The 17,104-nt window shown below is 36.9% G+C and overlaps 1 protein-coding gene and 1 long non-coding RNA gene across 2 annotated transcripts; one reads left to right on the forward strand and one right to left on the reverse strand.

Annotated features, from left to right (window-relative positions):
• The first annotated feature begins 1,001 nt into the window (after positions 1 to 1,001).
• On the forward strand, positions 1,002 to 3,926 carry LOC121049046. Its single transcript, XR_005799211.1, has 2 exons — positions 1,002 to 1,165; positions 2,512 to 3,926. It is a non-coding gene; the product is annotated as an uncharacterized LOC121049046 (long non-coding RNA).
• LOC112203568 (probable leucine-rich repeat receptor-like serine/threonine-protein kinase At3g14840) lies at positions 2,499 to 11,261 on the reverse strand. Its single transcript, XM_040505473.1, has 24 exons — positions 11,137 to 11,261; positions 9,199 to 9,376; positions 8,867 to 8,938; positions 8,702 to 8,770; positions 8,550 to 8,621; positions 8,380 to 8,451; positions 8,189 to 8,260; positions 8,025 to 8,096; positions 7,816 to 7,887; positions 7,592 to 7,663; positions 7,425 to 7,496; positions 7,164 to 7,232; positions 6,916 to 6,981; positions 6,335 to 6,400; positions 6,184 to 6,219; positions 6,051 to 6,091; positions 5,460 to 5,836; positions 5,193 to 5,391; positions 4,637 to 4,771; positions 4,332 to 4,450; positions 4,026 to 4,236; positions 3,688 to 3,925; positions 3,187 to 3,355; positions 2,499 to 3,043 (listed from the first exon to the last, which is right to left on the reverse strand). Exons 1-24 carry the CDS (start codon positions 11,243 to 11,245, stop codon positions 2,675 to 2,677), a joined length of 3,027 nt encoding a protein of 1,008 aa, XP_040361407.1. The 5' UTR covers positions 11,246 to 11,261; the 3' UTR covers positions 2,499 to 2,674.
• Between the last annotated feature and the right edge of the window lie 5,843 nt (positions 11,262 to 17,104).

Consider the following 17,104-nt stretch of genomic DNA (forward strand, 5'->3'; position numbering starts at 1 on the left):
GTAGAATCGTGTTAAAACTATGGACCTTTAGGTATTAGACATCCACCTTGTTGGACATGTCTCTGTCTTTTTAATTCATGTTTGGCAACTATATCGGAAGAGCTGGGATGACCAATCCGAACATGATATTGCTAATGAAACTTCACAGACCTTTCCCTTGTGCAGGGTGTTGTGCGGAAGCAGCAAATGATTCCTACACACACGGATCCAATAATGCTGATACTGCTCCCACTTTAACCACCCAGTGAAGAACGGGTATGAGTTTTTAATACAAAATACAAAAGGTTTCGGCATTAGTGTGTCTGGTACTATTCTTTATAACCCAAGGATGACTCACTACTAGCAAAATTGAATATACACACTGATTGAAATCAGTGAATATAAACTCAAATAGTTACTGATATCTGTGTGGGAAGCCCTATATATAGTTTCCCTACGCTCACACATTTTATTTCTGTTCCATTAGAGGGGAGTGGTCTTTGGTCTCTCCACACTGATAGAAAAATCAGTGTGAATTATTTGTTGGGACCCATTCATATCACATATTATGTAAATTAATTATAAAATTCAATTTGATAACTCATTGGTTATCTTTATATCTGCTTATGCTTTTAATATAGTCACTGGTCATCTTAATATAGACCTTTAGGTATTAGACATCCACTCTGTCTTTTTAATTCATGTTTGGCAACTATATCGGAAAAGCTGGGATGAGTACCAATCCGATCATGATATCGCTGACGAAACTTCACAGAGCTTTCCCTTGTGCAGGGTTCTTGCCTAACCTTTTTTTGTTTTTTTGTGTCGGCAAGCGGATTTCTTGACTAAAAAGTCATTCAGAAGATGGCTGGTCAATTGCAATACAGTTCTTAATAAAATGACGCAACATTTCCTATTATGATCATTGCCATGTGAATTCATGTGTGGAATACGTTGTCCAAAAGACAAGTCAGGTAACACTCCTGTGTGTCTACATTACTAAGAAGTAGGACAAACTTTGTAGAGACCTGAAGATGTAGCAGTAGCAGAACAAAGTTACAGATCCAAAACCACCTTCCCCAATTTTATTTACAGAATCAAAGTTATTAGTGGCAGCTTTTATTTGCTTGAAGGTGAAAAAGCCAGTTTGCAGATCCAGTCCTCTCAGAGCTGTCCATCGAACAAGGTTAGGAACTTAGAATATTGGTTATGTATTGCAAATTCATAATTTCTTATCACATAGTATCCAACTGTTTATTCCCTAGTTACATGAAATTAAAAAAAAAAAAAAAAATTTAAAAGTATATGAACCAATGCACTGCTACTACCACTAGAAATTAGCATGGTAAATTAGTAGCACCTTCTTCTCTTGATGTCTTCTTATCTAGAAAGCCTCTCCACCAAAGAATGCTTAAAATCAACAGAATGAGGCAACCACTGCAAGTGGCCTAATGGTTCTTGCCTAGTTGGGTGTGCTCCCCAACCTAGGTTCGAACCCCGAAGCTGTCAAAGTGGCCAGGCACTGTGCTGCAATGCACAGTTGGAGCATTTCACATGCGCCGAAGGGGTTTATCTTGGGCCTAGGAAGCTTTTGGGTTCCCCTTGACAAAGTAAAAAAAAAACAGAATGAGGCACAAAACCGAAGCTCCCACCACAATAAATAACCATGTCTTGCTAGGAAGCTTTTGGGTTCCCCTTGACAAAGTAAAAAAAAAACAGAATGAGGCACAAAACCGAAGCTCCCACCACAATAAATAACCATGTCTTGCTATCATGAGGAGGCTTGAACTCTAAAACATTAATGAAAATCAATAAACAGATGATCAACATAGAGTATAACCTCAGATCTAGGATAGGCAGCCATACATTGGGTATAACAGTCCAAAACCATATTGTCTTTTAGGATGTTATAAAAATCAAATTTATTTGGCAATTCTTAAAGATCAAACTTAGTTAGAAAGATGACGAAGAAAACGATAAATTGGTATTAGTATGTTAAAAATATTGCATATAGTCCTGTGCTTTGAAGTCAACAAACTCCCATCTTCTTCTACAATTCTGCTTCTAAATGTTTTTCAATCTATCACAATTAAGTTTTAGTTGCTTCACTTGCTTAATTGTATGTTTCTGCTTCTAAATGTTTTTCAATCTATCACAATTAAGTTTTAGTTGCTTCACTTGCTTAATTGTATGTTTCGGACGAGTCAAAAACAGAGGGAGGGAGGGAGGGAGGGAGGGAGGGAGGGAGGGAGAGAGAGTAGTCATGGTCATCTTTATATCTGCAATCTGCTTATGCTTAGACTTAAATATAGACCAAGAATCTACAAGGTCTTGCGGTAGAATCGTGTTAAAACTATGGACCTTTAGTATTAGACATCCACCTCGTCGTACATGTCTCTGTCCTTTTAATTCATGTTGGCAACTATATCGGAAAAGCTGGGATGACCAATCCGATCATGACATGTTGCTAATGAAACTTCACAAAGCTTTCTTGACTTATCTTTTTTTTTTTTTTCCTCTGTCGGCAAGCAGATTTCTTGACTAACAAATCATTCAGAAGATGGCTGGTCAATTGCAATACAGTTCTTACTAAAATGGTGCTACATTTCCTATTATGATCATTGCCATGTGAATTCATGTGTGCAATACGTTTTCCAAAAGACAAGTGAGGTAACATTCCTGTGTGTCTACATTACTAAGAAGTAGGACTAACTATCTCTAAAGATGTAGCAGTAGCAGAACAACCAATCGATGTTGCATCTGATCCACGCAAGAAGCTCTGAGTTCCACTCTCTTCTGCAGCAAACGTCTCAAACCGGTCCCTCGAGGCTGTCAACCTCGTCTCATCACCATAGATACTTGGATCCATAGTCAATTCATGAACGACGCTCCGCCCTTCAAGCATACTCACTACTGCAGACATCGTTGGCCTAAGTGCTGGTGCCGGATTGGTGCACAGTAGAGCTACTTCGACCATTCTAATTGCCTCTTCCTTGCTGAAATCGGACCCCAGCCTTGGATCCACCAGCTCCATTAGATTCCCTTTTTGTTGTAAAACAAGGGCCTGAAAACGAGCGAAGACAAAAGATTGAACATGGAAAGCAAACCAAGTTTAGCAGAGACGTCCATGAAGTAGTAATGGCCACAAAACTGTGCTTCTAGTTGCATGTACCGGAAGGTATTTGAAAGAGTCCAGATCTATCTTACCCAATCCACAAGGCCTACAAAGTTCTCATTTGCCCGAAATTTCTCATCTGCTCGAAGTTTCGTGTTATTCTTTCCAGCAACAATTTCCAATGTGACAACACCAAAACTGTATACATCTGCTTTGTACGTTAAATAACCCCATAGTGCATATTCAGGTGCCATGTATCCTCTGCACAAGAAAGGTTGTTACATCTTACTGAATATTCACTCTAGCATGAGGCATTTCATCTCAAACTATAGCCAACGCCAACAGAACATTTACACAAGATTACGTGTTCAAATATTTTGCTGGATTTCAGTATGCTATTAAGCGGTCCATGAAGTTACTCCATAGACTACATCATTGCAATTTAGAGAGACATATATATTAGTTTGTTCATGATTATGTCAGATTTAAGATTTTGTTTACAGAAGTTGGGTGCAAATCAAAATTACTCTGAAATGTGGCGTTTAGAGAATATATGTATACGGCGCGGGTAGCCATATGTAAGAGCAACTTACATAGTTCCAGCAACTCTGGTGCTAATGTGGGTATTCTCTTCTTCGTCAAGCTTGGCCAGACCAAAGTCCGAGATCTTAGCGTTAAGGTCTTGGTCCAGCAGTACATTCGTAGATTTAATATCTCTGTGCACAACCTTCAGTGGTGATTCCTCATGCAAAAATGCCAGACCTTTTGCTATGCCTATGCATATTTTCTGCCTCGCAGGCCAGTCCAATCTGAGTGGACCTCCCTCTGAACCTGCATTTAAGTGTTTAACAGAGATTCACAATTAATGGGTTATTTTAGTACAGATTGTAATACATGATTTCAGGATTGTTCCTAGGCATGATAAGCTTACCAAACAAAGCATGTGCAAGGCTATTGTTCTCCATGTATTCATATACCAAAAGTAACTGATTTGCTTCAACGCAACATCCATACAATCTCACGACATTTGGATGCTGTAAACTAGAAATCATGCCTATTTCGTTCACAAATTCACGATTTCCTTGCTTTGATTTTGCAGATAATTGCTTTACTGCAATTATAGTACCATCCAGTAATATCCCCTGCACCGAATAGTCTTTACTTTCAATCATGATAAGATGCCTACCAAAATAAACACCAAAATGTTAAAAGAAAGAAAGATGGAGTTTTATGGTACCTTGTACACAGATCCAAAACCACCTTCCCCAATTTTGTTTACAGGATCAAAGTTATTAGTGGCAGCTTTTATTTGCTTCAAGGTGAAAAAGCCAGTTTGCAGATCCAGTCCTCTCAAAGCTGTCCATCGAATAAGGTTAGGAACTTAGGATATTGGTAATGTATTGCAAATTCATAAATTTCTTATCACATAGTATCCAACTGTTTAGTCCCTAGTTACATGAAATAAATAAATAAGTAAAAAAAATTATTTGAACCAATGCACTGCTACTAGCACCAGAAATTAGCATGGTAAATCAGTAGCACCTTCTTCTCTTGATATCTTCTTATCCAGACAGCCTCTCCACCAAAGAATGCTTAAAATCAACAGAATGAGGCACAAAACCGAAGCTCCCACAACAATAAATACCCATGTCTTGCTGTCATGAGGAGGCTTGAACTCTAAAAAGTTAATAAAAATCAGTAAACAGATGATCAACATAGAGTCTAAGCTCAGATTATAGGATATGCAGCCATACATTGGGTATAGCAGTCCAAAACAGTATTGTCTTTTAGGATGTCATGAAAATCAAATTTATTTGGCAATTTCTTAAAGATCAAACTTAGAAAGATGACGAAGAAAACGATAAATTAGTATTAGTATGTTAAAAATATTGCATATAGTCCTGTGCTTTGAAGTAAACAAACTCCCATCTTCTTTCACAATTCTGTTTCTAGTATTTTACAATCTATCAAATTAAGTTTTAGTTGCTTCACTTGCTTGAATGTTTCAGACGAGTCAAAAACAAATGGAGAGAGAGAGAGAGACACAGAGAGAGAGAGAGAGACTGAGACAGAATAATGTTTCAAATGAGGAAAATACCTGATTCTACAGAGATAGCTGATATAAGGGGACCATATACTCCTTTATGAGGGGAAGCTGTTGTCCCTTTCCCAGACCAATGAAATCGGATCTCTAAAGTTTTCTTCTTAACCTCAACTGCTTTAAATTCCCAGATGACTGGCTTATCAACCCATTGGGCATCCTTTTCAATGTCGAAATCCTTCAACACTAGCTTCTCCTGTAACAAATGCAAACAATCAGAGATTGTTGTGGCCTATAGAGTGCATAAACAGTATGAGTGGCTACCTGAATATAAACATCGAAGATCCGTCTTCCAAGACTAGGAAAAGATCTATTGCCACTGATTATAATCTCCAAAAAGTAAAGCTTCACAGTATAATTTCCATTGCCGAAGCAGCGTCCATAATACGTGAGAGAAAGAGGAGAGAGGCGTGCATCTGTGTACAACTCAGAGTTGTTCATCCCGAGTATAGATATATTAGTTGCTATGTAGTCTTTGGAGGTGGTGTTAACATCCCAGAAATGTCCAGTGCTACTGAATCCCCAGCTAGGCCCTAAAGGAGCGAAATGGGCTGGACCTCCAGGGTCTTGATCCGCTTCAAAGTTGATTCCTCCAATGGTGGTTGCTTTACCACCACAGTTGATATGCAATGAGTACTGATCTGTCGATTAAAAGGAGGGGAAAGCAATAATAACCATACGAATTTAAATGAAAATTGTTATGAACCATTTCCGTGACTACATATGCAAATGCAAATTTATATTCATGCCATATTCTATTTTGGAAAATAGTTATCTATAAAGAGGAATTCGCAGTTGGATAACTGAAGTATATACATCATATTCATTTTCTGAACCTAAGTGATATAACGGTACCTTTTGGACATGGAGAGCTCTTCAGGCACTCGGCGTATAATCTGGATGGGGTGGTACAAAATCAGTTCATGTAAACTTAAAGTCCAAAAAAATGATAATAAAAAGAGAAAATATCTTCATCAAATCAGCTTACGAGTTATCACGTTCAGAAAAGCTTTTGAACACGTTCCTGATACATTCCAAATCAGTGAGGTTCGGAAACAAAATAGGGATAAGACATCAAAGTATCTAACAAAAAGAAAAAGTGTGCCATGTATGCCAACTAGAATGCAAAAACTTCTTACAGGTTTTCTGTACAAGAAGGTGACTCAGAGCTCCCAGAAAAATTATTGTAAGAAACATCTATCTCGCTGCACACAAATAACACAAAATTGTAAGCCACTGCTGGAAAATTGATATGCGTTTTCATATGTTTCAAAGGATAGATTTATGACACAAAACCTGTTGATCATCTAAATGTTGCAAGGAAACAATTTGACAAGGAAATTAAATAGAACAGCCTAATATTTTGACAAGGAAACAATTTCTAGTCTTTGTTCCTCCACATTCAGTTCAAATGAATATACTCAACAAAGCCATTTTGATGTATGATTCCTCACTAGTCATATTTAACATGTGATCTAACTTAGATCTTAAGCTAGATATTAAACAGCATGCCTAGGCAGTAAATGATAAAATTGTACGTTGTGGAAACACATTCAACAATGTACCTCTAACAAAATATTGAGATTAGCCTCTAGCAAAAGTGGACGTTCTCAAATTTAAATTATCTGTGTTGGTGTGTGAAAAACATAATGAGACATCTTAGCAGGCTTCAGCAGAAAAGTAAAATTCCAAGGAAATCTGATATTGTAGGGACACATACTAGCGATTATCTCTGCTCTTGATCCAGTCTGGAATAGATCCAGTAAGCAAGTTGCTTGTTAGATACCTATTCAGCAAGCAATCACATAACCACATTCCATTAAGACATAGCACACATGGATATATGCCAACATTTAATATACCTTACACTTCCTTCTTTCCTACATCCAATCTATCATCCCATTAGAGATGGAATTTAGTATGCGTAGTATGCTAGCTAGTGACCTTAATGAAGTTTAAATTTCTTACAAGTTCTGCAAGAGTCTCAGATCTGCCAAATCAGGAATGCTCCCCTCCAATCTGTTGAAGCTTAGATCTCTGCAAGAAAATGAAAAAAAGAAGAAGGAGGTGTTATAAGAACCTTCAGTGAAGTAGCCGGAAGTTCTCTGAACAAATAAACTGTCAGTAGCAGTCAACTTACTATCAAGAAAATCAATTAATTGTGGGCTATGCAACAAGAAAAAGAAAGGAAGAACAAGAAAAAACAAAGTAAAAGAATAGCCATATTACAATGTTTTCAACTGTGACATTGCTGATAAATCAGAAGGAATAGGTCCAGATAAGTTACAGCTCCTGAGCATTCTGCAACATAACTCCATATCAGAACAGTTGCAGAGACGCATGGATTAGTCTAAAACTGTAGATGAAAAGAAAAATACAACATCTTTTAGACTTACAATCTTTGCAAGCTTATCATATTGCTCAAGTTTGGAAATACTGAACCCCCTCCATTTAAGTCGCTGATCATTCTGCAAAAATTGCATCATAGATAATTGTCAGATAAAAAATACAAATAAATAAATATAAATAAATTCCCCGTGATATGAAGATATAGTAAATTGTTAAATTTAGATAATGATTTGTAGTGTTAATACAACTTAGAGTTGGACGTGGAACTCACAGTTCATTTAAATTACTCAAGACAGAAATGCTAGATGGAATGGGGCCCTGTAGACCACTAGCTTGGATCTCTCTGTCAAAATAAGAATTCAATATGGATGGAGGTTACACCAATTCTACATTTTATCAATTAAGAATATACACTAGCAAAAAGCACTTACATTGCTATATCTTAGTTCTCAACTATTATGCGAGAGGACAAATACTTACAATTTCTGAAGTTGATTCCAACTTTGAAAAAAGTCGGGCATTCTTCCAGTGAAGTTGTTGCTGCTAATCCTTCTGCATAGAAGAAAGGATTTTTTTTTTTTTTTTTTAAATTAACATGAAAAGTTATAGTATCTATAAATACTGCAATGTTAAGGGTTACTTACAGTCTTGTTAACTTAGTCAGATTCATAAGAGCCACCGGCAATTCTCCTGTGAGATTGTTTTGACTAAGAATACTGGAGACACAATGAAACTAAACAACTTACGGAATGGTACTTGCTAGTCAAGTTATAAAATATCAAAGATAAGAATTGAGTAAAAAAATAATGGTGTGAAAAGCAGAAGCAGAGCTTACAGATTCTGCAAGTTAACCAAGTTTCCAAGCTCAGGAGGAACAGTTCCTGAGAACATGTTATTCACTATGCTCCTGAAAAGTATTCACTACATCAGAGTTGACCAAAAACACAACTTAAAATTTTATTCAGTAAATAATGCAATGGCAAGAGAGATAGAACCCGAACATACAGATATGTTAGAGTGGTAATGTTTCCCAGGTAGCTTGGGATTGGTCCTGATAAGTTGTTCACAGCAATGGACCTGCATTGTACTATTTTTCAGTGCAACCAATATAAACTAATTATTCGACAACACAGAACATGAAGTACAAAATTCCTTACAGATATTGCAACTTTGTTGACGCCCATTCTCGCGGTATGCTGCCATTGAGGTAGTTCCTCGTGAAATCGCTGTAAACAAGAGCAAGTTATACCATTTGTGGACATTTTTTTAAACCATCTCAGATGATACATTTTAAAATACACAACTGAAAATGTTTCCCTTACACATGTATCAGGTAGGGTAACTTTGCAATAGACGGTGGAAGCACACCAGCAAGGTCTTGCCCTGTAAGAGAGCTGCATTACAAAAAGTCACAAAGTTCAAGTCTTTGTAGACATAAGCAATCATCCTAAAAGGCTAAAACATTATACATCTCCATTCTCAATCAACAAAGATGGGAACTTTAAGCATCCATAATCCCATATCCATAGAAACAATTAAAATCCACTTGGACAAAGATAGGAACCTTTAGCATCCTTAACTCTAAATCCATGGAAACAATCAAAACCCAAATGGACAGTTCCACCAAATGAACAAGCTTTTAGAGGTGACATACATGTTGGTGACATGGCATGCACCATCGGAGAAGGAGCAGTTGCAGGTGACGGTGTCGCTGAACTGAGGCCTGGCAGCAGATGTTGGAGTGGCCCTGGTCGTGTCATTGCTGCAAGGGTCGACGCCAAAGTTCCAATCTTTCTTTCCTATTTGTGTAGCTATTTCACTCAGAGCTTCCACTGCAAGCACAAACCAAATTCATGAGAGAAGAGCTATTGGGTTTGTTGGGCTGGATTAGAGCTGTTAAGGATGGGCCTTAGTCAATAGAAAGGCCTGGTTTTCTCACAGAAATCATGTTCTTATCACATCAATCATTAAATATTATTTCAAATCAACAATGAAATGGGAGAGGATCCTCTCTCCTGAGCTTGTTTTCTAGCTAAGAGCAAGTCTACCCGTTGAGGTTGGCAGGTTAATACTATTCACTGATTTTTGCGTTTTATTTCCATCATTTAGGTTGTCATATCAGATACTATTCACAAAAGGTCACCAAATGTCAGTTGGCAGGTCAAGAAATTGACCTAGAAAGTAATCTAGGGTGACCTTTTGTGAACAGTATCTGACCTGCCAACCTAAATTGTGGAAATAAAAGGCAAAAAGCAGTAAATAGTATTGACCTGCCAACCTTAACGGGTGGACTTGCTCTGAGCTTCCTAACCTTTTCACCATAAAATGCCACGTGTCCAAAAATACATCCAACGGCTTCTATTTTATATTGTACTTATCTTATCTTTTGCACATTCTCATTCTCTCTCTCTCTCTCTCTCTCTCTCTCTCTCTCTCTCTCTCTCTCTCTCTCTCTCCTCTCCTTCTTCATCTTAATCAACTCCAGTCCTCCTTCCTTGCTCTCTTCAATTTCATATAGACCCAAAAAATAAAAACAATCCTTCAGTTCTCAGCAACTTGGGTAACTGAGATTGAACCTCAGCAAAATCTCAAGCTTGGTTAAAACCGGTGCCTCGGTCTTACCCAAATCTCATTATGATTTGATTTGTTTTTGTTTCTGAGAAAAGAAACTAGTTTCTAGGCAAATCTGAGATTGAACCTCAAGTCCTCATCAAAATCAAATCAAAATTTTGGTAAAACTATAATCCTTCAGTTCAATCCATTGAACCTCAGCAAAATCAATTCTAAATGAAAAATGAATCTCAGATTTCACCCTTGGCATTCACTCTTTTCTCTTCTTACACAAGTACGCAGACCAACTTAAGGTTGTATTTTCAATTAAATATCAACCCGAATCTCTAAGAAATAGAAGATGAAAATTGAATCTTTTGAGGTTTTTCTTTTGGGACCTACTTTGTTTTTTATTTGATTATCCAAGTGGCTGTGAATGGGAATTCGAAGCCGGAGCAGGTGCAACAACATGGAGTTTGATAAGGCTTCAGGCCATAGCAGATAAGAGAGAGAGAGAGAGAGAGAGAGAGAGAGAGAGAGAGAACATGTGCCTCAAATTGTGTTATGGAAAAGTAAGAAGATCGAGATGGAAGAGAGAGAGAGAACATGTGCCTCAAATTGTGTTTTGAGAAAATAAGAAGATCGAGATCGGAGAGAGAGAGAGAGAGATCATGAATAGGTAGAAGCCGTTAGATGTGTTTTTGGACACATGGGGGAATAAGATGTAAAGGTTAGGAAACTCAGCTAGGAAACTAGCTCAGGAGAGGATCCTCTCTCCAATGAAATGGATAACCACTCAGTTATCATTTGTCGGACTCGAAAAGTAGAAAAATTTCTCCTTTGTGATCGTGGATTATATTCTCCATGAAAGACATAACAAAATTTAAACAACTGTAGCTGAAAACCATTGAGTTCACATTCTCTAACACTTAGGTACGTGCAATCTTTTAAACACTATGCTGCCGCTAAAACTTCATTCATGAATCAAAACTGATACCAGAAGAAAAACAGGAAGAAGAAGAAATAATAACAAGTTACCTACTTTCTAAAGCAATAAGAGTTTCAGACTGTGCTTCAACTTTGACTAAGTTTATGCATATGAAGCAGAAAACCAATATCATGATCATCTTATCTCTACTTGCCATCTTCATCTTCTTCTTCCTGTTCTTCTTTGCATTGATATGATGTGAACCCACCAAACCTGAGAGTGAGGGATTTGACTCCCAGTTTGATGAGATTAGCCTCTTAATATAATGATCCTGTATGAACCTACCTTATTTTTCTAATGGGAATATGTTTGGCTCCAAAATAAGTCATGGCTAGCAAACAGTCTCTTTTGAGTGCGCGAGCGTGCCAACACGTTGCGGTATAGTTGTCGGGGGTGTCCCTTGTCCTGACTTTTTCTCAAACGCTGTGGACAAAGAGAGAACCAACCTCGTCACAAGGTTATTTCTTCTGCCTTACAAATAAGGACTTTGGGTGTGATCTCTTACGTCACCAAGTCAATACTCAACATTGTAGGTTAAGTAGAGCAATCACTAGGAAGTAAGAAAAAGCACGAGTTTTGCTAAAGCGTGACTTTAGCTTCGCTGGGTTGCGAGGGCGTTACCCTTGCTTCGCTGATTTCAACTAGGTTGCAGGTAGGTTTGCTCCGGAGAGGTTTTGATAATCTGAGAGATTAGTTGATTGAGAGGTTGTGTTCTTGTTGTTCCTTTTTAGCCTCTATATATAGGCTACTCGCTGCATATTCACCTTCCTAATAAGAGTGCAGTACTGTATTTTGGCCATAGTTATTGGCCTTTAATCAAATCAAAACTCTTAATAATCTTGATAACTATCGTAGGCAATAATTAATGTTATTTGCCTCTTGATGTAGTTAGAATTGTCTCTTGGAGAACAACTTCTGGATATGCATTAATTGCATATATGTTTATATATTCATGCACTTAATGTTGATAGCTTCCTTAATTGATCTTCTACCATGCAAATATATATGTGAGTATGGTAGCGACGTATTGGCCTCTTTCATGCAACTAAGGAGAATCAAGTGATGATTCACCTTCCTTAATTGATCCACCATGCAAAAGCAATTATAGGAATACATATATATATATATATATATATATATATATTCTTAATGCCAGCTTGCATAGTACATTCGCTATCCTTTCACGAATGTATTAATTGTGAACGTATTCGCTATCCACAGTGAGGCTAACCCACGCCCACCAAGGACCTTCAATGTAGACCAACTATTTCCAATTACTAGTGGCAGCTTGCACGTCAACCTCCTTCCCTCTTGGACAATACTTGGTAATCAAGCAAATCAACTACCCTTAATTGTCAAATATTTGATAACTAATAGTACAGGCTTTCTCAGATAAGGATATCCTTACCTAAGCTTATGGAACCGATTTCCAGTTTTTGGCCACTTTTTTATCACATATTTACATCTTAACCATTCAGTTTTTAGGTCATAATGTATAGATCACTTCTGCAAAATTTCAGCCAAATTGATAATTGCTAAGGCATCCAAAACTGCAATTTACACGAACGAACCGAATTTGTCGAACCAGAACCGTTCGTGTACATTGTTGTAAATTGCCGTTTTGAATACGATCATCAATTTGGATGAAATTTTGGAGAGATGATCTATACATTAGGACCTAAAAACTGAACGGTTAAAATGTGAATATGTGATCGAAAAGTGGCCAAAAACTGGAAATCCATAACTAAGGTTAGGTAAGGACGTCCTTAGCCAAGAAGGACTGACTAATAGTAAATCAATGAATATCTGAATTTGCTCCAAGATTGCTTGGTCTCCAAGTAAGCCTTATTTAGCCTCTAAATAATATATTTCAAAATCATCAAAAATATATAGATTGGGCCAAGGATATTGACCTGATTTTCTTTGAGTCATCTTTGTCGGAAAAAAATGTTAATTTTGAGTTCAAACAGGAATAGCTGCTAGCTAGATGCACTACCCATCTGGTGATTTTAGTAACTTAAAGAAGGGACCCCATTTGACATATAAGGATCAAGGACTTTTTTGAGACTTCAAACTTTTGGCATAATGCATGTGTTACCAATAGGACCAATACGTACGTGATTGTTGAGGGATTTACCAACAAAGAACAAGATGGACAACGCGGTCCTTTTTTCCTTGCCATGTCGAAGTCTGGAACTATACATGTAGCTCTGATATTTACCAAATGAATTGACATTAATTAAACTAAAGCTCACCTCCCTTTTTACTGTGTTTATGAACAGTAACTCTCTTTACGCTTACCTAGCATGCTCTTCTAATTGTTTAAAACATCAAATTTTGTTCAAAATCTTTACTACTTATGGAAATAGAAAACAAGACGATTGGGTGAATTGTTTCTAAGTCCTATCTCAATGCATATATGTTTCTCGTGTGCTTTTTCAGATTTGCCCCCCAAAACGCTTGTGGATCTCTCTACCATTTCCCAAGCTAAGCATATCTTTACTATTATAAATGGAGGCGCTTTTTGGCGTCAAAAAGACTTCACCAAATTTTGAAGTGTCCATAATACTCTTTAACTTAAAAATTCTCATAAAAAAATTATATAAAATGATTACTATAGTAAAATATAAAATATTAGAACAAAAATATGAAAAAAAAAAATTAAATTAAAGACGTGGGTAACAAGGAAACTTCCGCGTTCATCAATATAACACAATGGGTGTGAAACTGCTGGTAGGTGAATGTGAATGAAGGTAGGGGTCAAGTCTCTGGCTGAGTGAAGGTAGGTCTCTATTAGTCTTTAATTTCTGTATTGTGTTATGAAATTTACGCCTTTGTCTCTTTTCTTTCGTTTTGGGTCTTGACAGAAGAGCTGATTGAAAGAAAGAGACAGCGAATTCAATCGGAGGCGGAGTGCATCGCTTTCTTTTGGCATTGTGTTGTGGAGTGCATCTTCTGGAATTGCGTTGAGACAAGTAGGAGAGCTCCAGGTAAGACACCCTCGATCTTTCTTAGAAAAAATTGAACCCATCTTTTTATGTCTGTCAAGGACCTAGTCTAATTGAATTCTTATTACTCCTCATGGTTGTGAGTTTCTGGTTTTGCTGTGAATATTGTTTTTGCAGCAGATGTCGTTTCCATTGCAGGCACAGAACCAGAAATTAAATTTGAGGCGGGCTAAATTTATCTTCTACTGGCAAGGAAATTGTTCTTAAAAATTTGGCAGAGTCTACTTTGTTTTGATAGAATATCTCAATTGCATAATACTTGTCAAAATATCATCCACAAAATGCATTTTGTTACCACAAATCTAACAATAGAAAATTGAAACAATTCAAAATTAAATATTCAATGTCAATACAAATTCAATTACTTAAGTTGTGCTCTGCGGTTACCTGAAGCATAAAACTCATTGATAACAGAATTTGAATCAATAATATCAACAATTTCTCTCTCAATATGCACTGTCATTAAATCTATCTGCAAGAAAATCATCACTCATCTTGCTTCGAAGTCAGTTCTTAATGAGCTTCATGGCTGAAAATGCTCTTTATGTTGTAGCCGTAGATATAGGAAGAGTCATCACTAGACAGACTAGTCTTTCAATCAACAAGAATGCTGTCCTTGTGTTAACAAATTCTTGACATAACTCAGAAAGGGTGCATAAGGGAAGGCAAAGTGTAATGTGAAAACAGAGTCAAACTTAATCAAGGAGGCAAGGAGCACACCCGCGCACCCCACCAGGCCACCACACCCCTCCCCACCACAAGGGGAAACAAATTTAACTTACTCAAAAGGTAAAAAACACCCAATCAAAAGTATAATCAACTCAACTCTCAAACAATCAACACAATAAAGAAATTGCCACTATCATGGGCAATTGGCACTACACCAATTTTTCAATCAGACGACAGTTTTTCACTGTCGTCTGATTATAAGGTTTGCTGTTGTCTATCTCAATGTCGTCTGATACATGAATCAGACAATACCAGAAAACTGTAGTTTGATAAAATTTAGTACAACAGCAGTTACTACCCAGTCTGTTGTCTGAATACCACAAAGAACAACAGATCGAGTTGGTATCTTCACTCTTGTGCAAAGCAATTTCAGTTGGCAGATCCTGGAAGGATGGGACGTGTAAAGAATAATTGGAGAACATTTTTTTGTAAAAAACTGTTGTCTGAAGGACGCTTGGAGATCAGCAAAGTAATTGAATACTATTGACTGACTTTGAACCAGACAATAGAAAAGTTGTTAAAGCCATTGTGTGTTATTGCATCCTAAAACAAAATATGTTTAATAACTATTGTAGATAGATGATTCAGACAACAGTTTTTTCTTTCGTTTTTCTTCATGTTCATTTGTTAGACAATGGTTTATTGTTGGTGTTGAATTGTCTGCGATAGAAGAGAAGACATACATTCTCTACAATTGAACAACACATCCTTGATTCCAAAAAGCATTTCATTCCATAAGCAATATTCATCCCAACATTTACAAGGAATTAACACTGCCTAGGTGCCTATAAATACATAAACCCAAAAAATATAAACTTGTCCATAAAACGTGTCCATTGCACATTAACCATGCCTATAACTAAAGCAAATGTGATAGTGATCCCTTTCCGGCATCCTAAAGTGTCCTAGAACAGAAATTTTCCTTGCTGAGATGCTGCATATAATTAACAGAGAACAAAGGCTCAGGGCTTGCTTTGTTTACTTTAGCTTATTCACTGAGCATGTCTACCATTCTAGGAGTAAGTGGAATCCACAGGTGCTCTCCATAACCTACATCCATAAGTAGAAGTAAATATATGAAACTGATGACCTGGAAACTTGAAATTAGTAAACTGTAGGCTGCTGTTTAAAGAAGATCCAAGAGACAAAACATGAACAACTTGGGCTTAAAATTATATCAGTTACCAAAATGGGATATAAGATGTTAAAGAAGTCTGACAAGAAATTTTAGCTACCCATTTCAACAAACACCTTAGGCATAAGAAACCCAGTGTTCTATTTTCCAAGAAACTAAGATAGTTTTTAACACCCAGTATTGCTGTGTTCAGAAATTCCTGTAGCAGACCTGCAACTTTGAAAAATCATAAGTAATTCTAGAAAAATCATTTTTAGGAGATTCCAATATTGAAACAATCCTTAAGATGTCTACTGCAATCTGTAAGAATATAATAACTTCAAATTCCCAACTGAACTGTACAGTTTTCAGTAAAAGTTCAACTGGGTCAGAAACTCGGAAACACAAATTCACATTTGCAGAACCTCTTTTCTACCTTGAGTTTTAACCAATATATGAATCCTAAATAGAAGAGCTGAAACTTAATAGAAACAAACCAAAGAACCTATATCTTTAGACTCCAGGAAAATTGCATTAAAATATGAGATGTGGTAGTCATCATACATTATCTCTAAGAACCTATATCTTTAGACTCCATTGACAATTCTATCATTTATCAATTTACTCTATAGCATCTAGGCACAAATAGAAGAGCGAGTAATAAACCTTGTTATAGGGCGATTCGGCTTGATCTCAATTCCTTGAACAAGTTGCTAGTTACCAATCTCACCCAGTGGTTTTCGGTTTCTCCCATCCGCCACAACGTTCTTCTTCTGTGGCTTAACCCCTACTCTGGCCACTGCCATACCTATTATAACAAAACACATTAATCTCAGTCCACAAAGAACACCTATATAACAAACCCATTTGTAGAATCGATCACAAAACAGATACAACAGTCCAATTCCAATGAAATCTGACAACTCAAAGAAAATCTTTCCAGTCAAAAGATTGAAAAGGTATGATTTTTTCATCATTTGGGATCCTCCAATCGGTTTTGGTGAACATTTTCTGAAACTTTCTAAAACCAATCAAGGTAATGCCCATAACAGAACAACATTTTAGATCTAAACCTTAAGCCCCTCAATTAATCATATATATTGGGTAAAAGTTAACCAAACCCAAAAAGTAAATTACCTATAAAGTCACAATCTCTTAGTGACAGTACCAA

This window comes from Rosa chinensis, chromosome 5 (assembly GCF_002994745.2).
Source record: "Rosa chinensis cultivar Old Blush chromosome 5, RchiOBHm-V2, whole genome shotgun sequence".
Taxonomy (NCBI): Eukaryota; Viridiplantae; Streptophyta; class Magnoliopsida; order Rosales; family Rosaceae; genus Rosa; species Rosa chinensis.